The sequence below is a fragment of the Cebus imitator genome, unplaced genomic scaffold (genome assembly GCF_001604975.1).
Source record: "Cebus imitator isolate Cc_AM_T3 unplaced genomic scaffold, Cebus_imitator-1.0 Scaffold620, whole genome shotgun sequence".
Classification (NCBI taxonomy): domain Eukaryota; kingdom Metazoa; phylum Chordata; class Mammalia; order Primates; family Cebidae; genus Cebus; species Cebus imitator.
The window spans coordinates 744,170-768,471 of NW_016107935.1; the positions used below are offsets into that span (position 1 = coordinate 744,170).

Below are 24,302 nucleotides of genomic sequence, written 5' to 3' on the forward strand. Positions count from 1 at the left end.
GATCACATTCTTAAACGAATCCACAAAGTTTAGGCACATCAAAAATTGCTATTTCCAATTACTCCCTGGTTTCAATGTGACATAATTTATATATTTTTGAAGGTTGTAAGCTAATGGTCTAAACAAACACCTGGCGAAGAGCAATATGTCTTCCCAGCAGCTAACAAGAACACCCAAAAAGACACTGTCAAGAGTCCTACAGCATCTTGGTCACGCTTATGTAGAAATCTCATGTTTCCACAATTTGAATGGGACATAGATACTTTGCAGAGGTGTTGAATGTTCCTTTCTAAACACCTGTATGCAGGATATCTGGAATAAAATAATATGTAAAAGCCTAAAAATGGAAAACAAACCAAGTTAATCTTAGAAATTACAATAGGCTTCAAGTCTAGGTAGCTCTAATGTAATTTTTTTTAATTAAAAATAAGGTATTTTGGTCTGATCTGTTAAATTCAAAATAAATTCTAAAATAAATTGCCTATAAAACAATTAATAAACCAAGAGTGATGGGTAAAAAAATATCAAATGTTATTAAAAAAAGAGAGAGAGATCACAGGACACTGTGTGTCTCAAGCCTGTCTTTCTCTGGGCATTTAAATTAATGTCAACAGTTCTGTCAACTCCTGTAGTTATGGAAAGACCCTGATAATATGTAGGAGTCAAACAGGGGCACTTCTCTGCCAAACTTCTATCATCAATCACTCAGATTCACACTGAAGCTGAATCACAAAAAGTGCAACCAGACCACAAGACCACATTTTCATTTTCACACAGAATAAAAGACAGCTCCAGCCACTGGGAGGCCAAGCATGTTCCCATAACCACAACCGTGGCCGTGGCCATTGCCCCACAAACAATAAGGGAGTCATTCAGGTATTTAAAACCCTCAAAGGCTTCACAGGCTGATGTGAACAAATATTAATTTCCTCTTCACACATAAGTTCAGAGTGTAGGTCTAAAGCTGAAAATTTCACAGGAGTAAGCAAGAAAGCTCTAAAACTGCTATAAAATAGTAAAGGTGATGATTGTGGAAGGCTCAGCATAAATTATGAAAGAAGTTCCTAGCCAAGTGGACAGAGATATGACAACCCTCCCAGACCTGATATGAGATGACAAAGCATGAGAGTCGTTTATCAATTGTCTCCAACCAAACCAATGGTCTTCCTGTTTTCTTAGCTGGAGTTAGGGAGGAAGAAGTAGTTATGGCTATTCTAATTCTCCTTATTATTTTTATTTTTTAAAATAATGCACTTTGACCAATTCTTCAGGACAGGGTAGAATAATAATTGTACTTTAAAATATAAGTAAAATAAGTTTATAGTTTTTTGAATGGTTATATGCCATTAAAAAATCATAGCCACTTCACTAATCATTGTTATATAACTAATTTAACTCTTACAATATTAAGAGTAAGAAAGAGGTTTTATAACCCCACTTGGCAGCTGAAAGAAAGGATGCTTCCAAGTTAAATAAATGTCCTGAGATCACCCACCAGGTGAATAGCAGAGTTGAAACTCCATCCTGTCAAACTCTAGAGCTCATGTTTTAAACTTCCATACTTCATTTCTTACTACAAACTCAACACAGAACACTTCTGTAACCATACAATTCTCCAACACCACCTGGACATCCTACAATTTAACTCAATTCAAATACTATGTATTTGGAGTTGGCATTAGATCCCACAGGTTATGGGCTCAATCCTGCAGGCCTGCCCCTCACTTCAGATGCCCTTCACAAGTCACAGACTTTTGCCTGTGCTTCTGACCCATGGTTATACATTGGGGTTCCCACAAATCCTTCCTCGGGTCCTATAATTTCCTAGGAACATTTTACATTTATTGGTTTATTATAAAGGATATCACAAAGAATACAGATGAAAAGCCAGAAGAGATTCATGGGGAAAAGGTGCACAGGGCAAGGTATGGGGGACAGGGTATGGGGCTTTCACGTCCTCGCTGGGATCTGCTACTCTCTCAGCACTGCCACATTTCCAGCAGCCCAGAAGCATTCTATACCTCATAGTTCAGAGGTTTTTATGGAGACCTCATCATGTAAGTGGGATTAATTATTAACTCAATCTCTAGTCCCTCTCTTCTTTCCAGCGGGTGAACTGAAATCCCCAAGCTTCTAATCATGGTTTGGTCTTTCTGATGATCATCCCCCATCCAGAAGCCCACCAAGCATCACTTATTTATAATAAGTCAGACCTCCCACTAAGGAAATTCCAAGGGATTTAAGAGCTGTGTCAGGAACCAGGATCAAAGGCCAACTATTAGAACAAAAGATTCCCCAACACCCCTGTATCCCAAGAAATGACCAGGGCTTTAGAAGCTCTGTGATAAAGAGCCAGGGCAGAGACCAAAAATATATATCTTATTACAAAACAAAATAGCACACAAACAAAAGCAATACGAAAGTGATCTGTTACTAAATTGCACACGTTACCACAATTAAAAAATTATACATTAACATGAACAGGAGTCACTATGAGTTTTAACTCTCTGCTGTAGCTAATACAATCTCTTGTTGCCCTCTAGTTAAAACAATCACCTGGTTTCCACAGGAACTAATTACATCACTTGATAAAATCTATACCTGTGTGATTATGGTAATAACTGAAAAGAAAGAAGATAGGAAGAAATGAAGAAAGGATGAAGAGAGGGAGGGAGGGAGAGAAAGAAAAAAACAAGAAAACGTTTTGCAATATATATCAACCCTGTGTGGATGCTGTTATCCATTTCACAAAATCTATTTTGTGATTTCCTTCTTTTCTATGGATTCCTTAGCTGCATAAGTCAAAACATTTCAACCCACATATCAGGAGCATTATAAATGGGGCTTCTCATGGCAGAGCTGATTAATAAACATACACGATATTCTTCCAACACACACAAAAATAAAGGTTTTACATGTAACTTTTCTCATTTCCACATGACTTACATATTTTCTGAATCACCCTTCATTTCAAACAACCAACCAGTTTCTTGCTGATTGAGGAAAGACATCATTGCTAATAGTCTTGTAAATCTTGACAACATGTATTTAAAAATGGTTCTTCAGAAATGTATTATGTCTATAGCTGATTCAACTCTAATATTATATAAATAAAAAGCTACCACTTAGTTTTGTTTTGTTTTTTTTTTTTTCTTTTTAACTTGAAGGACGTTTCAGCCCTGGATTCTTAACAATGTGGCATTTGTTTATAATATATAAAGGCACGTTATACATTGGCCTTTACTTGTTTTGTATTGATAAACTGAACACTATCCAAGAGATTTGTTTGATATCTTTTGGAAAATTAAAAACTCTTGAGAAATCTCTAGGTTTGCTGTATTGCATTTGGGTACAATCAGTGTTCTGCCATGGAGCATGTGGCCCCATATTAAGTCATGGCATCTTAATTTCAAGCAATGTGTCACTCAATGTAAACATAAATATTCAAGGATAAGAAAGGCTGTGATTCTCTTCCTCATGAGAATAATTTACGGAAGGGTGGTCATGTGTTATCTGGCTGATACTTAACATCCTAACACCTCTAGTGGGTCACTGGGTCATACCTCGGTCATTCTGGCAGACGGCCTTCAGGATGCGATGTCCCAAGCCACATTTTCCATGGTCAGGGAAACAGATCCCTTCTGATACCAGCCATCGGTAGCACATTGGATCCTCACAAGGAACAGACTCCACCAAATGAGGGCAATGCCCTGCAGGCCCCGTAGATTCCATGAGGACATGGCGCTGCCTCATTCTAAATCCTAAGAAGAGACAGAGAGAAAAGTTTCATAGGATTCCACTCTTTTCCAGTAAAGGAAAAGAAGTAGCTGGGTGTGAAAGAAACCTTTTATTCAAGTACTCATCACTTTAAGCATGTGTTATCTTGATGTGTTTAATTCTATGTGAAGTGAGAAGATGAGATGGAGGAATAAAAAGAAAATGGGAAAGAATAAAAGCAGGAAATCTGTCTTCTAAGAGTTTGCAACCTAAGAACTGGAAAGGGCAGACATAATTCAATGGAATAATAAGTAGCATAAGTCCTATGGTATCAATAAACCAGTAAAAATACAGGGAGGCTCAGAAATGGCCTAAATCCAGATAAATCCGCATTTTCTTTTTGCTGTTGATTTTGACATTCTTGTTATGCTGCATTCGGTTGAAATACATCACCTCTTTGGCATTTCCTTGGTGCCTGACCATTCACAGCTTCCTGCTCAGAGATTTATCTGCATCACATCACTGAGATTTACACATCAGTCTGCCCTGTAAAGATACTATCTCTTTGGACTTCACTTTCCACCCAGACTAGACATGGGTCCATGGACTGTTATTCTGTTTTTAAAAAGTGTACTGTGGGATTAGGGCCCCAAAGTCCCAGCCAGGGACTGGAATAAGATGTAGATGTGTCTTACATGCTATGGGCCCAGAGAGTCACAAATGCAAATCAACAGGAGTCAAGCAGGTACACATGGAGGCAAATGGGTCAACCATGAGACGGGAATGAGTGTGTGGGTCAGCGGGCCTGCTCTAAAATGCCTGACTACTATTCAGCTTCCACTGACCCTCAGCATTAGAGATCATGAACCCTCTGCTAACAGATCCATTTTCTGTAAGATGCCAGAAATTCCTCCGTTTTTAAATGATGAAAACTAATGCACATTAAAAAAAAAAAAAAGTGACCTAGAAAAGAAGGACTCAGAATCAGATTAAATCCTTTAGTCTAAGTTTTCAGTCTCTGGCCCCATGATGTATCACGTCTGAAGGCTATGTCTGCCATCTGTGGATCTCATATCTTATCTTCCATTGTTTCAATTCCAGATTCAATCAATAGATTGAATTCCTTTAATTTCTTTTTCTTTAAACAAAACCAATAGTTTTGCATGAATAATGTTTTAAGAAATTGTTATTCATTTACTCCTCAGATTAAGTAAAGAAAATGAGTTTGATAGCACAGAGAACATTCAATTCCCAGAATATGTACCACACCATTCTTCCCCCAAGGGGAGGGGAGAAAGGCAAGTTAGGGAGCACGAGAAGTAACATCTCTCTCATGAAAAGGTTATGCACCTCAAGATATAGTTGAAGAAACAGCACAACCAAGGAGGCTAGAACACAGTGAACATGTAGTTTCAAGATATAAGAAAAAGCTGTTAGGAGGTTCTGGGTTATCTTAGAGCAAAATAAATTCAAACAAAGCACTTACAAATCCTTACCTAAAATACTCACCTAGCCCTGTACTGTGCTAAAATACTTAGTATTTTAGGTAAGAATTTTTAAGTGCTTTGAGGTTTTTTTGATTTTTTTTTTAATCTAAGATAACCCAGAACCTCCCTTTAAAAGAGACTCTTAGACTCTTACTTTAAGGATTTGCTATCTTAGGAAGAAATCATTCAGCCAGTCAGAGACTGTATTCTCATGGCATTACAACAGTTACGATCAAGATAATTAAAAAAAAAAAAAAAGGCTTCTGCCATGCTTTATGTCTTATATCTCCATGTCTATATAATTAACTAGCCAAATAAAACCAGCAGAAGGGCTCAGCTCCCTTCCTGAGCTACCTTGAAATAGATGCATACAGGGCTCTAAACTTCACTTGATGAGCATCAAACTACAATGACCTACGAGCTCTGACTGCCACAAGACTCGAATGACCTCTATTCTTACATGTAACATCTGTATGCTGCTTATTTATTGTCTTATATTTTTGCTTGTTTTGATTTTATCTTTGGGCAAGACGTGGCACGAGTCCCCATGATTTATACTGTTTGACAACTGACCCAGACTTGAGCATAGGAACTTAGCAGGCTTTCCAAAGGATTCTGGGTGTCCTATTATTTGGAGCTTAATGCCATTGAGGGGTATGAGCAGTTTTCCTCCATAAATCAAGTTGCATCCATCTTGCCATAAATCTATAGATTACATCTCCTCAGTCAATAAATTCCTTCAGTCTTTAATTTGTGCTGCCCTTGTCCTGACTCTAACTAGGATCAAATCACAGCACAAGCTCAGCATAAAACAAAAGCTTGGATTCTCTTGCCAGCACTTAACTTTAATCACACATTGCCGTTCATGCCTGCAGTAGACATCAGGCTTCTCCCAGGTGCTTCTGTTCTGAAAGATATACAATAGCCAAGTCCACAGTGGCTGGGGCCAGCCAACCAATCACCTTCATTTACTGAATTTCCTATTAATCAAATGATATAATTCCATGAATATTAACTGCCATTTGCACACCACTGTCCTGTACTATGGGAAGCCACAGGAAGAACAGGAAACATGTATTCTTCTCAAAACATAAAACCCAACAAGGGAAAAAGGCACATGCATAAACTAACATCTACCCTTGACCAAGGCTGAGACAATCATTTTACTTTTATTGGTCTAAATTAATAAAGCCTCAAAACTATGTTATAAGTTACCTTTCCCATTTTGCATGTGTGAAAACTAAGGTGCAACTTTATTACTTTTCCAAAGGTGCACTGATTAAATGGATGAGTGTGAAAATCAGCAGAGGTTTTTCAGAGTCATTGCCTCCTCACAAGAAAGGATTACTGTGTTTTGGCTACACTTTATAAAGTGAACCTGAAAGGCACCATGATTTAGTTGAAGGTATTAAAGGTGAGTAGATTGGACAGTGGACTTTTAGACACTGGTTGCAGGAGAGAGTCATAATCATCACTTTCTGACCACAGATTCAATTCGCCTTTAGTGACACTAGTATCTGAAGGGTTTATTTTGTTTCTGTGACCCCAAGAATTATGATTTAGTGTATAAATCTACAGGAGACTATCAGAAAAGAATGGATAATGGGTTGGGGAAAGAAAAGGGAGGACGAGCAGACGGCAGAAGAGTGGTCAGTGTTTTTTAATTGAAGCTATGGAAGAATTAAAGGAGGCTGAGGAGAGTATATCCAGGTCTTATGGTTATATTTCTGCATGAGTTAGTGGACCAGAAGTGTACACATGAGCTATCCATGGGCAATGCTATGTCTCAACAGAGTCCATTGGGACAGGTGTGAGGAAAGTCCAGCAGGTTCCAGCCTGGCCAGTATGGTGAAATCCCATCTCTACTAAAAATGCAAAAAAAATTATCTGAGCATGGTGATGCATGCCTGTGATCCCAGCTACTCCAGAGGCTGAGACAAGAAAATTGCTTGAACCTGGGGGGTGGAGGCTGCAGTGAGCCGAGATCGCACCACTGCACTCTAGCCTGGGCGACACAGTGAGATGCCATCTCAAAAAATTAATTAACTAATTAATTGATTTTAAAAAAAGAAAGTCCAGCAGGTTAAATAAAGATGACAGAAGCTTATTCTGGTTTAAGTACTCCATTTGCTCTTCTCTGGCAGCCCTGTACTTTGGGTAAAAATTCTGAGTGAAGGAATCTGAGCAGATTAAAGCTTCAATCCTAATCCTTTAGAAATCAATCACCATGCTGTAAGAGTAGTATTTTATAGTAGCATTATTAGTCCACATCCTGGTATAAATATAGAAACTAAGAAGACATATGGATGGGTGATGTCAACATGAGAACCCCCAATGCTTAGAATGAGAAGTTAAAAGAACTCCCCGCCCACCCCAAACACACAGACACAGAAAAAAGAAACAACTGTCTCTTGGTATATGCCATCTATGAGAAAGCAAAATGATTTCACAGACTTCTTATTCAAGGGAAAGCCTATCTAGTAGGCAAGGATGGAAAATGGAAATGTCCCCCATTTTTGTTATGTAAGAACTAAAATATGTCAGTATTTTCCAACTTTAGCATGTTATCTAATTAATTTGTTTAAAAGCATAAAAGACTGTCTTCAAAAAATAGTCATGGCTACTCGGTTTCAAAAATCCTGTCCTTTGGGAATTTTTAAGGATTTGTGTGCTCTCATTCAGGGAAGGAATCCCTGAAGTTCTTCCACATTAGCAGCTGGTTGCTGTGACACCCTATAGGGAGCTCCAGCAAATTCCTCTTCAGAGCAACTTCAGTGGGCAATGCTGCCTTTCTAGAATATGTCTGAAAGGGACAAGGATGTCATATAAATATATGTATATGTATCAAGAAAAAAAATTTAAAAATGCATCACATCTATGTGTAGAATTTGTCTATGAGTATTTTTTCAGGCTAATTTTTTTTTCTATATCTCTAATTATATTACTCTGGGAGTATATCAAAGAGAAAGCAATAAATGATAAAACCTGACCCAATTTAAATTCCTCTGAAAGGCATCCTAGTTTCACTTGACAAGCACCAACCTGCCGATCGCGGTTCCCCTGTCTGCCTGTCATGGCGCGATGGAAGGGTGTGAAGACTGTGAACATCGGCTGATTTTCTAACGTACTCTGAATAGCCGACAGCCACAAACCTTCTATGACTCCTGATGGAAGGGTTTCTGACTAAGAATAAAAGACATGTAAAGATAATTTCTATAGTAAATAATTTCTTCTATTTGGTAATAAAACATTTCCTACTTTCCCATTCCTTTCTACTTTTTTTTTTTTTTTTTAACGTGAATGAAGAAAATGTACCAGAGCAATAACACGATGACTGGGAATGCCTAGAGAGGATAAAAAAAGGAAAAAATGTATTCTCTCCTACTTTCCATGTTCATTTTTTGCTGTTCTTTGCTTGCTTTTCCCTTAAATACCCCATCTTTCTGAGTGTGTGTGTGTGTGTGTGTGTGTGTGTGTGTGTGTGTGTGTTTGTGTATTTTTTTAAGAGTATGAAATATCTAGGAAAGCAGAAATGTCTTAGGTTTCTGCTAGTAGATTCACTGCATTTTAGAGTAGGAAATTAAAGTGTGAAGCTAAACACTCCCGCTTATATCCAGAGTTTTGCAATGTTTAATGCATTAGCCCTTGTGCCCCCACTTCTGTAGAATTCTAAACTATCTTTAGTCTGTACCAGTCAGTGATCCTGGCAGAACTCACAGTAGAATCATAGGACAGAAACTGAAACTGAGGGAGATCTCAGACCTAATACATACAAGTCAGTAGAAATATCAAGACTGCTTGCTGTCATCATAACATTCTTGGATACCTTGAAGGAACAGAATCATTTCCCTAGAGGGAAAACTCTATTCTTTATTCTTCCCAAGAGGGAATATAGCCAGGTGGTCCTGCCAGGTTTTACCAAGACCTTATAAACCAAAATTCTCTCTGCTCTAGGGAAGCATTTATAAAATAGCAAACTCCTAGACCTGAATAACAATCATCATGGCTTACTGTCCCTCCTGTCAGTGACTACGGTTCAGGGGGCAGTCATTCGGCCTCTGTATGGGTCCTATATATATAAAAAAACACCTAATTCTTAGCAATCCCAACATGCCCCCAAATTCTGCAGGGGGCTGTGGGGACGCTACCACCTTCAGGTGAGAGGTTCTACTGCCTCCATACTTTCCTTCAGCCCCTTTCAAAACCTGAGCATCCCTTTGAAAAAAGTATTGGCTGGGACAAAACACTCCCCACCTCCTATGTTATCTGGTGCTCCTATGCTACTCTGAGCACAACCTCCCTCCCTTCCTCCCTCCCACAACTGCAGTCTCTTTTCGCACTTCTTCCAATGACAATGCACTGGCACCAGATATATCCCACACCCCATACCTTATCTCCTGCATCCGCTCAATGATTTGCCCTCAAGGGTAATAGCTCACACTGGCTAGTGTGGTGCACGATGGGCAGATGGCTTCTCTTATAAGGACTAAACTAAACTTGTACTGTGATCCAGTCTTCTTTAGGCTGATGGAGAAAATCAACTAAGGAGGCTTAGCGTTTGGAGGGACATTGGACTGAGGAGACATGAAACCAGATCCTTAGTGCCAGCATGGCCATCATTAAATCGCCACAGGACTTTAGACAAATTGCCTTACTTCTTGACACTTTGGTGTTGTCATTTTGTGAAGTGCTGTATCCTTGTGCTGATACATCCTAAATGCTGATGCAAAGTAGGGTAGCATAATAGTTTCTAGGGCTGCCATAACTAAGTACTATAAATTAGGTGGCTTAAATCAATAGAAGTGTGTCATCTCCTAGTATTGCAGGCTGGAAGCCTGAAATCAAGATGTCAGCAGGGCCATGCTCCCTCTAGAGACTTTGCAGAAGAATCTGTGCCATGCCTCTCTCCTAGCTTCTGGTGGTTGTGGCTCTCCATGGTGCTCCTTGACTTGGAGGGGCATTACTCCTAATGCCTGCCTCCATCTTCATGTGGCCTCTCCTTTTGTCTTCTGTGCCTCAATGTCCTCATATGACAGTCTCCTCTCTGAGTATATCACTGTGTCCAAATTTTCCTCTTCTTACAAGAACACCAGTCACTGGAATAGAACCTACCTTAAACTAGTGTGATCTCATCTTAACTTGATTGCTTCTGAAATGATCCTATTTCCAAATAACATCCTATTCATATGTACCAGGGGTTGGGATTTGAATGCATCTTTTCTGGAGGATGCAATTCAACCTACAGCAAGTGGTGTCTAATGAATGATGGACCAGGGTATATCTGTACAGGTTGACTTTTACAATACATAAATAGGGGCTAATGAGGATAAATCTGGCAAAAAAGTAACTTGGGGGAATGAGGCCAAGGGAAGGGGTCTGAAATTCCACGGGCCAGTTCTGAATTATCCGGAAAAATAAGACTGAATAAAAAGTTCAGGGAGCCAGTTTTGCACAGGAGTTTTGTGAAAATTTGAGCTCAAGTGACAAAAAATGCAACACAGAATTAGAGTAACCAGCCTGATCAACATGGAGAAATCCCATCTCTACTAAAAATACAAAAATTAGCCAGGCATGGTGACACATGCCTGTAATCCCAGCTACTTGGGAGGCTGAGGCAGGAGAATTGCTTGAACCCAGGAGGTGGAGGTTGCAGTGAACCAAGATCACACCATTGCACTCCAGCCTGGGCAACAAGAGTGTAACTCGATATCAAAGAGAATTAGGGCAAAAGCATTCTCTAAATTGCTGTAGAGAATCCATGGCCCAGAATAAAGGGGAGAAATCATTTTGTAAACATCCATTCAACAGACACCTACAAAATCTGACCCTCTGAACTGCTTCTACCTGCCTGCAGTACCAGCACCTCATTTTTTTCTGAGGGAGTCACATCTCCCCATTCTCCATCTGTGAAGCTGGAGGGTAGCTGTGCCTCTCCTGGTCACAGTGGTGGCCACATGTCCACGATTTGAACATGTAAACCCTACATCCCCCAGTCAGCGTAGTTGGTTCAGGAATGAGGACATGACATAAAACAGCCAATGAGATTGAATTTCAGGACTCTTCCTGGGACCATTGGGTAATACATTTCTTTCTGCTTTATGTACTAACTTAAACTGAACCTAATATAGAGAAAAGTAGACACAAGAGATGGAGACAGAAAGGACTGTAAAGATAAAGAAACAATTAGAAAGCAAGAGGGAGACCTATTAGCCTGTTTATACTCTTGGATGCAGCCTTCTCCTCTCTTCTAGTTTCAGCTACATGAGCTCATAAATTCTCTTCTTTTCACTTAAGTTGGTATCAGTTGGGTTTCTGTCACTTATAACCATTAGTCTTCCAAGTAATATCAAGAGTCTCCCAGACCGACTTGGTCTGATGTGGTTCTACAGCTTTGAAAGCAGATGAAGGCAGCACTTCATGCAGCAAAGTGATGCCACAGTGGCTCAGGAGCTGCAGCCCAACCTCACATGATTTTCTGGACAGTGACCTAAACAGGAGGAGCACAGACTACACATAAGATGACTGTTCTAAAAACATGTAAATCACCCCAAGGAATCTCATATGCAACCACATGCAACTGATTATAAACATGAGAATCATAAAACTGCAAACTATAGGTATTAGTATAAATAGAAACTTATCTGTGTCCTCAAACTGCAGAGGCATGGGGGACATTCTAGTCACATGTCAAATAAGGGAAATGCACAAGGCCCTCTGCAGGCTTCATCGAGATCCAGATTTCTATGGTTTGATAAAAGAATAAACATTAGCTTCTTCCTGTCTAAAAGTCAATGCATATCTTCCTTTCTACCACAGAACAAGAGTCAGAATGAAAGGAAAAGCCCAGGGGCAGGGGTAAGGTGAGTCTGGGTGTACACATGTGTGTGTATGAACACTCTAGGGATTACTGAAGTGTGGGTTTTCAAGCAAATGTAGCAGTAAGCAGTGAGCAGGGTGCTAGGTACACAAGTGTGCTAGCATCAAGTGCTTGACCATGGATTCTTGTTTTGCATGTAATAACTAGAATTTAGTTCTTGGCATATCCTTGGATCCCATTTCTCTTGGTAAAGAAAATATTTCTTTTTAGTATTGTTATTCAATATTAATAGAAACTAAAGGGTCAATGAAAGAGAAGGCAAGGTATCACTAGGAATGAAATTTTGAATATGAAGATGTGTATTTTGATTACAAACTGAAGAAAATAAGACCATAACGGCCTACAAAATTAAACACGAATATAAAGGTTGAAGAGTTTTCTCCTGAAGCCCAAAATCAATATCAAAACCTAAACAATATATATAATGACCCTTGCAAAAATCTAAAATGTAACATCAAATGTTAAATATGAAAATCTAAAAAGAAATACATAGATTTACAAAACAGTTTTTTTCAGAAGTGAGTGTGGACATCATGTCCATTTCCCCCCATATAACCATTCTATGTAAAAAACATGAAGTGGCCATGTGCAGTGGCTCACACCTGTAACCCCAGCACTTTGAGAGACCAACACAGGTAGATTATAAGATCAGGAGTTCTAGACCAGCCTGGCCAACGTGGTGAAACCTGTCTCTACTAAAAATGCAAAAATTGGCAAGGCATGGTGGCACATAACTGTAAATCCAGCTATTCAGTAGGCTGAGGCAGGAGAATTGTTTGAACCCAGGAGGCAGAGGTTGCAGTAAGCCAAGATCTCAGCACTGCATTCCAGCCTGGGAGACAGAGCAAGACTTCATCTTAGAAAAATTAAAAAAATAAAGTTATACCAAATAGAGTAGTATCAGCTATGAGCCCAACTGAAGGTCAATCAGGGTCGAATTTTGTACTCCACAGAAATGTCCCAGTTGCCTCCCTAAAACTGAATATTGTCAGGCTTGTGCTGGTTATCTAAATTTTACAAACAAATATTGTCTTAAGCAGGCTTAATCAGTGATTTAGCTACCAGAATAAATGTTTGCACACTGGCAGTAAATGAGGCACATGCAAACAAGGCACTCACCTTTTTTCCCCTGAGGATCATGGCAGTTTTCATGGATGCACAGGCCCCAGGCTGACCAGGAAGATACTATGCAGTCTGTAGAGCACGGGATATTGCAGAGCTGAGAGGGCGATGGGGCGGGCCCCACACACAATGTCCTTTCCACAGGTCGAGAGACTGAGGGACAAAAAAATAATGGACCATGTCACATTCTCTGGACATCCTTAGCCTTGTTCCTGCCTTTATTTGTATGCCTGCCTTGCAAATAAAACTTTATAGTTAAAAATACTATATGTAAAGAAAACATCAATGCTTTCCAATATGTGTTGTTTAGCTTCGCATGATTAGTATTTTGGTTGAGAAAAGGCAAAGAAGACAGAGGCAAAGCACGTGCACTTGAAATTCCTGCTTGGCAGAGTATTTCCTGGGAATCTAAGAGAGAACTGCAAATATCCATAGATACAAATTATCTAGAGTTATGACTTTTTAAAAAATTAAATGGCTTTGTGAAGTTTCAAGATGAGTCTATCTCAACTATATAAATGACTAGGTCACTGAAAAAAATCAAGATAGAAGCCCTGAGGTGGAGAGTTTAGCATAACCAATCTACTGCTGTGACTCCCCTGAGCGGGGATCTGGCAGAGACACACAAGAAAAATGATTCCTAGGATAAGAAGAAAATTCAGAATCTGTGACTGCAGAACTGGCCCCTGGAAATCAGTTTCATTAGTAAGGCTACACAGAGGCCCAGTGTCCTCTTGGAAAATGACAAAACTAGTAGCTTCCGACTCTTCCTGGTGTGCACCTACACCCAGAGTGGGGCCACATGGAGGTCACTTCAGGTTGCAGCAACCATCTTTCCATCAGCAGTGCTCACCATGTATCCTCAGATGCTTTCTTTTTTTCTATTTTTTATTTTTTATATTTATATTTTTATTTTTTTGAGAAAGGGTCGCACCCTGTCACCCAGGCTGGAGTGCAGTGTTATTATAGCTTACTGTAGCACTGACTTAATTGATCTTCCCACCTTAGCCTCCTGAGGATCTGGGACCACTGGTGCATGCCATCATGCTTGGCTAACATTTTCTATTGTGTTTTGTAGAGAGAGGGTTTCCCTATGTTGCTAGGCTGTTCTGAAACTCCTGGGCTCAAGCAATCTGTCGCCCTCAATCTCCCAAAGTGTTGGGATTACACACGGGAGCCACTGTTCCTGGGCAGGAGACTCTTTCTAGGCACCATAAGCATACACAGATGAAGGAGAAGACAAGATCCCAATACTTGTAAAGACTGTGAAGGGACAGTCTAAGACCCTCTACAGGGACAGACAAATGCATTAAGTTATTACTCTTGCACAGAGAGACCCTTAACTAAAAAGGCTTTGGAGCAATCTAGAGTTTTTTAGCAAACGGGTGAAGGTCAGAATGTTATCTTACTGACTAGTTTGTACTATTGTCTAAATATTTCTGATCTGTCATTTCCATTCACTTGAGCAGACTAGAAATGCCTCCAAGGTGCACACTAGAATGAGAGAAGTGAGTTGTAAATCACACCATCTACTTTCTGTCTTACCCTTAACACATGTGTAAGAGTCAAATCTGGTAAAAGTGACAATAAATTTCAGCACTGCCCAGCAGAACTTCAAACACCAAAACAGCAGCAAAATAAAAAAATACTGTCATGACAAAGTGGCAAGCCAAGAGGTAAAAAGTATTTCTAATGAACAATGGGGGAGCTTGAGCTGTTTACGAGGGTGAAAGGAAAAGAGAGGCTGTGAAAGAAAATAAAAATAATGTTTCATTTGCAATTAATTCTTTTCTACTTTACCAAAAGAATTTGACATGACTTAAAAGGCAAGTGCCAAGGAAGACTGCCAATGTAAATGTTACAGTTTGCAATCCATGTGGAGGGGACAGAGAAAGGATGAGGGAACAAGTATTAGGGAAAGGTAAAAGGATTGCCCAGGGAGGCTGAGGAGAGGTGGCAATCAAACAAAGATTGTGCTGGAAATGGGAACAATGGGATGAGAAGCTGGAGTGACCAAAAGTGGGGATGCACAGATGAGACTGATGAACCATGGGTAAAGCAGAATCCAAGAGATGGGGAAGGAGTTTGTGATTCTTCCCCAAGGTCAAAGAAGTCAAGCCACACACAAGACAGTCATTCATTGAGTAAATCATGCATTCACTTCAAATCACTGAGCATCCCTCTAAATCAGGCACTCTTGAGTGGTGTCTAGTTACAAGGAGCTCTCAGTCTAAAGGGTAAATCAAGCAGTATATTAACAGGGTTGATGAAAGGGATGTGTGAGAGCATTGTATATGTAGAAAACTGCATAGCTGGATGGCTTAAGGCAGAAGTGTATTTAAGTATGGTCTCCGACATGTTAACATGTCTTCTTACAAACTCAAACTTCAGTTCCAAAAACAAAACGTTGGTAATGATGGAGAAGAAAGTGGGGCATGTAAGCTGATGTTTAATAAGCATTTATAATGCATGCCAGGCACTAGTTATAACCCACTTATCAACATGAGTTCATTTAATCTGCATAACTTCCCTTTGAGATATGTTATTATTATCTCTAGTTTCAAAATAAGGAAACTGAGGCACAGAAATGTTCACTTATTCATGTTCCCAGCTAGTGAGCAGTGGAGCTGGAATTGGGATCTAGGCATCTGGGTCCTGAGTTTGTCCTCTTAACCACAGCCCTATGTGACCTCAGTATTTGTCATTCAACCTATATCAAATGCATACCATGTATAGGACACTTTTCTGGGTGGCTTTGGGCTGATACAGTTTTCCTTCTTTGTGGTGTATAGCTCCGCAAAATAACTGTAGAGTGAGCTGAAAATGCAACATCCGGAGATAAGGAGGAAGCCAGCCAAAACAGCTTGGGCTGTGTTCCAGTCCCCCATAGGAACAAGATGTCCTTCAACATTTTAGCCCAGCATGTCAGGTGTCCCTCAAAGTATAAAACCCAAGATGGGCCACCTTTGAGGGTCCCTCATCTGCAGCACAAGTGGGGTATGCACAGTGAAGACCCCATCCACTCTGGGCAGCTTTCTGTACCGTGGGGCACCAGCTCACAGTGAATCATAGGTGTCTGTTGTCCCTTGCTGCCTATGTGTGAATAATAAATCTGTTTCATATAACTTGTTTCATATGAGTGTATTCTCTCCCACTGGACTCAGACTAGTTGGTAACCAGTGCACAGTGGACCTGCATCACACCATTTGTTAGCACTGTGTTAGGTCCTCAAGCCCAAGAGTGAATAAAACATAGCAGGTTTCTGTCTTCATGGAGTCCATATGCCAGTGTGAGTTGATAATAATTGTATTTGAGTCCAGAAATCTTAATAAGGCTGGAAAGCTGTACTACTGCCCTCTTACCCTTGCCATGGCTGTCTCTCTCAATGACAGAGATACTCCGAGCCCCTCAGACAGCTTCTGCCACAACCTCTGTACTTGATGTTGGGCCCTGCAGTTGAAAGTACTCAGTCAACCAGAGCAACTCCCAGGCACACAGTAGGCAAGCACTACAGAGCATCTGAAGCTCCCAGCATGTTTGTGCAGGAAGGGTTTGTGGTTGGCAGTGCAGCTGAAAAAAGCCTGGGAAATATGTCCTGAAGCTGCATTTGTTAAGCACACTGTGTCTACACAGATATTATGCTTATGTGGCTTATGTTTGGAGGTCTGTTGAAGATTATGGGGGTTGTGAGGTTAAGTTCCCAGAGTCCCCTTTGATAACTACTTAACTATCAATTAGTTGACTGTTGAACATTAGAGCTAACGGTATTCTCAGATTTGAAAGTAGAGAAGGACATGGTTTGCTGGAAAAGGACAGGAAGAGATTTCTCTGGGGACTACTAAGTGACATATTGGAGGCCCAGGGGTAGGAGAGAGACCATTCGTCAAAGTAGCCACGTCTCTGGAGCACCTGCTATTGTGATGGACAGTGAATCTTAATCCGTATCAATAAATTATTCCAGTGTCTGGTGGCAAGTCTAAAATGCTTCATTTAGATACTGAATCAATGTGCTTGGGTCAGCCTGTCTCTATGACCAGACCCTCTACACCCACCCTAGGCTAAATTTGTTCTAGAAACAAATCATGAGTAAGTCACAAAGAACTTACCAGCCTCAGACCACTTAGTGAGTCATCTTCCAGAGAAAAGTAAACACAGGATATTTCTATGTTCCAACAGTCGATAGGATTGTTGAAGCTAGAGGGACCTTTATAGCTAATTTAGTTTAATTCATCAATTTTACTGAAAAACTAAGCTCCCAAGACTTTGGGTGGTTTCTCCAAGTTGATTCAGCAAGCACAGAGCAAAGCAAGAGCTGAGCCTCTACCCAAGTGGCCAACTCATCTCTGTCTTGGATTTCCTTCCATGGAATGAAAACATCAGACAGGGCAGATGTGGCCATTTCTACCAAGGATATTTTGTTTATGAATGACAGTGACCAGAACTGGAGGCAACCTATGACATGAGATATCCAAGACTCTTTAAATAAATTTAATACTTTAAACCTTTTATACCTTTAATAAATTCCAAATACTTCTCCTCCTTCATTGCTACAGCAAAACTCCAGTACTTTCCCAGATGGTCCCCACCAAGGAAGAGGTAGTGAGACCAAATTTTGCTCTAGTTCAAATGACTATTACACGTTAAAAAATTTGTGGCTGTTCATGTTGAAATAAATTTATCTCAGGAAGCGGATGGGGTGAAGGCATTTCCTGGGTCACCTAAAGTTGGGCAACCTATGCAATTTACTGTCTACTGAGTCCTCAGTTCTCTTTGGCCAAACTCCAGCCATAATGTTTGTACTAAGAATTGCTGCTTTTCTATTCACCTGCACTCCTTTCTCTGAAACTACTGCCTGAAACAAATTTATTTCTATTAATTAGCTCTGACTTCTATTAATGCAATGAGCCCCTAGGAACCGGTTTGTGCTTGTCCCATTTCCTCCAGCTGCCTCTTAGACCGTGTCACCTTGGAGCCTTCTGCCATTCCCACGCTGACCAACCGCCAGACTAGGTAAGCAATTATCCAAGGTCTTATAGGATTTTTAGGTTTTATAGGCAGCAATGTTAATCCCTACAGGGACTCCTCATGGCCACAAAATGTTAAAGAGTCAAAATAACATATAACTCAGACAAACCAGGATCACTGCCTAGCAGCATCTTTCTAAATTCTAAGGAAAATATTATAGTATTGTAAGTGCTTGCACATATGCAATAGTCATTAATATTTTGAATATTTTGGTGTCTAACCTGGAATATTTCATTTGCAATATGAAATTATTAAATTGACCTGCCTCACAAGAAATGCTAAAGTCTGCTACTAATGATTGCAAAGTCACCTTAAATAATGAATTCATCCATGAACAGAATGTTAATTAACAGGAGGAAAAATATGCTGGGTAGGGGATATGTTTAATGTTAAGAAGAAAAACTGTTCCTAATTCTAGAAATGAACAAAGTCCATGATTTTCCTTAATGACATGGTGAATTCAGATGAGCATACAAATTCATTCAAAATAAATTGTAATTAGGAGGAAAAATGCCTGCTGTGATCATTAGTATGTGACTGCCATTGTAAAGAAAAATGAGTATCATTCTCTGAAATTAAATCAAACTCGAATCCAAACTAATTTGAATTAACACAGAAATAAGTGGCTAAAGAATCAATGAGTATACATTTTCCCACACCTATTGATAGCCATTTTGTAAGATTAAAATTTCAGTGCAATTAAATTTTTCAAAAAGAAATTAAAATGAAATTGCATAATAATATTTAATTAATTATAACTAATAATCATGTGTCCCTCTTTAGTTTAAACACAAGAAGTTATATTTGCTTAAAGTAAAAAGAGGTACTCTAGGAGTCTCATTTTTTAATATATTTTTTACTGAATGAAAAATCAAGTCAGTCTTTCAAAATTCAGAAAGTGTTTGATGTAATTCTGCCAAGGCATAATGGGGTTCATCTTTCCTTTAGGACAAAAACAACTTTCTTACAGATAGTAGAGGAATTCATCACAAGTTACTAATTTTTTTCCCCAGCATTTTCAAAAAAGTAGAGATGAAAAGAAAATAAAGGTACTGTTACCTCCTAAGAAGCCCCCAAACCTAAATTATTTTGCCTGCTTTCTACCTTGGGGTACCTAAGTAACCCTACTAATAAAACATTCTATCTTCAGTTATTTTTAAATAAGATTTTGTTTTCCAGAATATAACATCAACCTCCTCAAAGAAGTTAAAGAAGTTATAGTCATTTCAATTTTCCAAATCAAATGCAGATACTGTATACCCCAAAGGAAATTCTTACTCAAAGACTCAGAACTCTCTAATTCCATGGGCTTTCCAAGAAACAACCAGAAAAGCATCAGCAATTGCTCAAATTTAATTTGAAACTAATGAAAGAGCCTACTTGTGTAAAAATGCTGCTTTCTAAATGATTTTTGAGAAACAATATTGCTTCTGATATAGTCATTTAGGGAGTACACTGACTTGGCAGAAACTCAATCCACCTACTGCTAAAATAAATAGGCCTCTTCTACAGACTGAAGGAGTCAAATGGTTGAAGTGGAAAGATAAATAATTTTACAATTTTAACCATAAAACTATTTTCCTTCAAGAAGCGTCATGCATTGTTTCAGTTGACTGTTGCCACTAGGATTTGCAAAATAATGAATCATTCTTTTAACTTAGTAAATAGAATAAAACCTGTCATCTAGCACTCACAGGCAGCTTAAAGAATTAAATCACGTCTCATCCTATTATACCTAAAAAAAGCTTAATTTTAGCCATATGGTGACTGTCTTGGCAAAGTACCATGCAATACAATTTGGCAGGAAGATGTGTATATATGTACAGCAGATTAAATATCTAAAAATGATTTCTGCAATTAGAAATAATTATGTAAAATTTGTCTGAATGTCAAAAAGTTTTCTGAATTTCATTCATTTCATATAGCCAATTAGAAAATAAATATCAACTAGTCATTTTCCTAATGATAAAGAGTAATAGCACTATAGGCAAAGATAGAAAAACAATCTTCAGGAGAAAAATAAAGGCAAAACAAGTGAAGTACACATACAATTTTAGAAAGAAACCAAAATCAATAGCCACCAATTACATAATTAAGGAAAAAATACAGCAGCCTTCAGCCATATATTCATCTGTTTCTATTATCACATGTTCTCTCCTCTGTCCCCCTTTTGAAACTGATTTTCTGATTATTTCTCATACTTTTAGCTGAGATAAAACAGAGGCATGGAGAAGATGGAAAGAACAAGAGCTGATCTAAATGACATCTTGTACAGTTCACAAAGTGAGAAGCACCATTATTGATGAGACAGAAGAGAAAGGGGGTAAGTGAGAGATGGGGAAATGGTCAGGAAAAGAGAAAAAGTGAAAAGGCAGAGAGGCAAGTAAAATGAAAGCGTTATCTCCAGAGATTTCAAGGGCAGACATATGCAATGTGAGGGAAGGGCAGCTTTCAAAAGGTCCAAGAGTCCCTTCACACTCAGCACTTTGTAACATAAAATTCATTTTTTTCCCCATAGAACCTATAACAACAGCTAAATGAAAGCAAGTCTTCCCAGGAATGATCACAAATGCCTATTTAATTGAATAATGTTGGTATTAATAGCTAATATGCATTGACAACCCACTTGGCTCTAGGCACTACACTAATTGCTTTAATGTGATTTCTCATTTACTCATCATAACCACTCAGGTACATACAATTATCATTTCCATTATACAGATGAGATAAATGAAGCTAAGTTATTTGTCTCAAATGACAAGGCTAATAAGTGACAAACTCAAGGCTTCTTAAATGTCCCTATCCTTTAATACTATACTATACAATAATTTTGCATTTGTAAGAAAAATTATAATAGTAAAGTCTGCTGTTATAGTAATAATTAACTAGGAAAAAAATAAGTGACCATTTTGTCTGCTTCCAAAAAAATATTTGAGGTGAGATAAAATAGAAAAAAAATAGGTTTAAAAATATAGCCAGTATAAGCTAAACCTTAGGAAAGGTAAGAGTTGTTAAAAAAAAAAGAAGCTTGGTGAGTATTTTTGTGGTAATTCTGAAAGGTACTTAAGATTATTTCCAAAGGCTTGAGAAAGTGGATGAAATTTGTTTATAATGACTATTTTCATTTTAACATTTACTTTTAGGGTCATTCCTAAAAACATTTAAAGAGTTCACTATAAGTACCCCTCCTCTTCAAGTTTTGCTTAAAGGACAAAGAATAACCCCCCAAAAAATTAAGGTAAATTTGAAACTGGGAAGGAGTGGCAGCTGAGTACAAAGGTCACCTTCCACTAGGTACAAATACAGTCATGTGTCACATAATGACACTTTCCTCAAGGACAGACTGAATAGACAACTGTGTTCCCATAAGATTATAATGGACCTAAAAATTCCTGTTACCTAATGACATCATAGTCATCCTAATGTCATAGTGCAGTGCACTACTTACATTTGTGGTGATGGTGGTATACACATACCTGTGGTGCTGCTAGTCATGTAAAAGTACAGCACATACAATTATGTACAATATACAATACTTGATACTAAATGATTGTATGACTGGTTTGTACATTTACTATACTACACTTTTTATTGTTAGAGTGTACTCCTTCTTCTTATCAAAATAATTAACTGTAAAACAGCCTCAGGCAGGTCCTTCAGGAGGTATTCCTGAAGAAGATATTGTTAATAGAGGAGACGGCAGCTCCCTGTGTGTCACTGTCCCTAAAGATCTTCCAGTGGGACAAGATGTGGAGGTGGAAGACAGTGATATTAATGATCCTTACCCTGTGTAGACCTCGGCTAATGTGTGTGTGTCTTAGTTTTTAACAAAAAGGTTTAAAAGTATAACATAAAAAATAAAAAAATTTAAAAATTTAAAATGGAAAAAAAGCTTACATAAAGGATAAGATGAAAGAAAATGTGCAGTTGAACAATTGTGGTTTTGTCTTAAGATAAGTGTAACAACAAAAGAATTAAAAGTTTTTGAAAACTGAGAAGTTTATGAAACACAAAAGTTAAATTACAATAAGACTAATGTATTATTGAAAAGATAAATTTAAAAAATTCAGTGTAGCATAAGTATGCAGTGTTTATAAAGTCTATACTTTATACTATAAAATCTACAGTAGTGTACAGTAATATTCCAGGCCTTTGCATTCACTCATTCCTCACTCACTGATTCACCCAGAGCAATTTCAACTCCTGTGAGCCCAATTCATGTAAATGCTCTACCTAGATATACTGGATTTTAATCTTTTACACTGTATTTTTACTGTACCTTTTCTATGTTTAGATATGCAGATACTTACCACCGTATTAGAATTGCCTTCAGATTTCAGCACAGTAACATGCAGAGCAGGTTTGTAGCCTGTGAGCATTAGGCCATACCATATAGCCTTCTTGTTAGTGGACTATTCCAACTAAATTTGTGTAAGTACATTCTATAATGTACAAAGACAAGATCACCTAACAAAGCATTTCTTAGGAGGAACCCCCTTGTTCAGCACTGTATTAATCCGTTCCCATACTGCTATGAAGAAATACCTGAGACTAGGTAATTGATAAAGGAAAGAGCTATCACTGATTCACAGTTCTTCAGAGCTGGGGAGGGCTCAGGAAACTTACAATCATGGAAGAAGGGGAAGCAATCATGTCCTTCTTCACATGGCAGCAACAAGGAGAAGTGCAGAATGCAGGGGAAAAGCCCCTTATAAAACCATCAGATCTCATGAGAACTCACTCACTATCACAAGAACAGAATGGAGGTAACCACCACCCATACAATCTCAATTACCTCCCATTGAGTCCTTCCCACAATATGTGGAAATTACGGGAAATAAAATTCAAGATTTGATTTGGGCGGGAACACAGTCAAACCATATCATTCTACCCTGGCCCCGCTCAAATCTCATGTCTTCACATTTCAAGACACAATCATACCTTCCCAAAAGTTCCTCAAAGTCTTAACTCATTCCAGCATTAACCCAAAAGTCCAAGTCTAAACTCTCATCTCAGACAAGGCAAGTCCCTTCCACCTATGAGCGAATAAAATCAAAAGCAAGTTAGTTACTTCCTAGATACAGTGCGGATACAGGCATTGGATACATATACCCATTGCAAATGGGAAAAATTGGCCAAAATGAAGGGGCTACAGGCCCCAGGCAAATCTGAAATTCACAGGGGTAGTCAAATCTTAAAGCTCCAAAATGATCTCCTTTGACTTCATGTCTCATATCCAGGTCATGCTGAAGCAAGAGGTCTCATGGCCTTGGGCAACTCTGCCCCTGTGATTTTGCAGGGTACAGCCCCACTCCTGGCTGCCTTCACAGGCTGGCATTGAGGGTCTGCAGCTTTTCCAGGTGCAGAGAACAGGAAGGCTCATGGGATCCAGTAGGTCACGAGCAGTGCAAGCTGTTGGTGAATCTACCATTCTGGGATCTGGAGAATGCTGGCCCTCTTCTCATAGTTCCACCAGGCAGTGCCCTGGGGGGGACTCTGCATAAGAGGTTCAACCCTACATTTCCCTTCTGCACTGCCTTAGCAGAAGTTCTTCATGACGGTTCCACCCCTGCAGAAAACTTCTGCCTAGACATTCAGGTATTTTCATATATCTTCTGAAATCTAGGTAGAGGTTCCCAAACCTCAATTCTTGACTTCTGTGCACCCGAAGGCCCAACACCACATATAAGTCACCAAGGCTTGGAGCTTCCACCCTCTGAAACAACAGCCTGAGCTATATATTGGCCCCTTTTAGCCATGCTGGAGCTGAAGCAGCTGGGATGCAGGGCACCATGTTCAAGGCTGCATTGAGCAGGGGTGCCCTGGACCCAATCGACAAAGTCATTTTTCCTTCCCAGGCCTCCATGGCCTGTGATGGGAGAGGCAGCTGCAAAGGTCTTGGTGATTAACTTTTGGCTCCTTGTCACTTATGCAAATTTTTGTAGCTGGCTTGAATTTCTTACCCCAAAATGGGGTTTTCTTTTCTATCACATCGTCAGGCTGCAAATTTTCCAAAATTTTGTGCTCCGCTTTCTCCTGAATGCTTTGTTGCTTAGTAATTTCTACTAGATACC

At 39.1% G+C, this 24,302-nt stretch overlaps 1 protein-coding gene across 1 annotated transcript in view; it reads right to left on the reverse strand.

Moving 5' to 3' along the window:
• Window positions 1–24,302, reverse strand: part of THSD7B (thrombospondin type 1 domain containing 7B) — a 569,933-nt gene that overhangs the window by 455,062 nt on the left and 90,569 nt on the right. The window contains exons 5-6 of the mRNA XM_037734459.1: window positions 13,201–13,356; window positions 3,564–3,761 (exon numbers count right to left, since the gene is read on the reverse strand). Coding sequence (XP_037590387.1) covers window positions 3,564–3,761; window positions 13,201–13,356 — 354 coding nt within the window. The remainder of the gene's footprint in view (window positions 1–3,563; window positions 3,762–13,200; window positions 13,357–24,302) is intronic.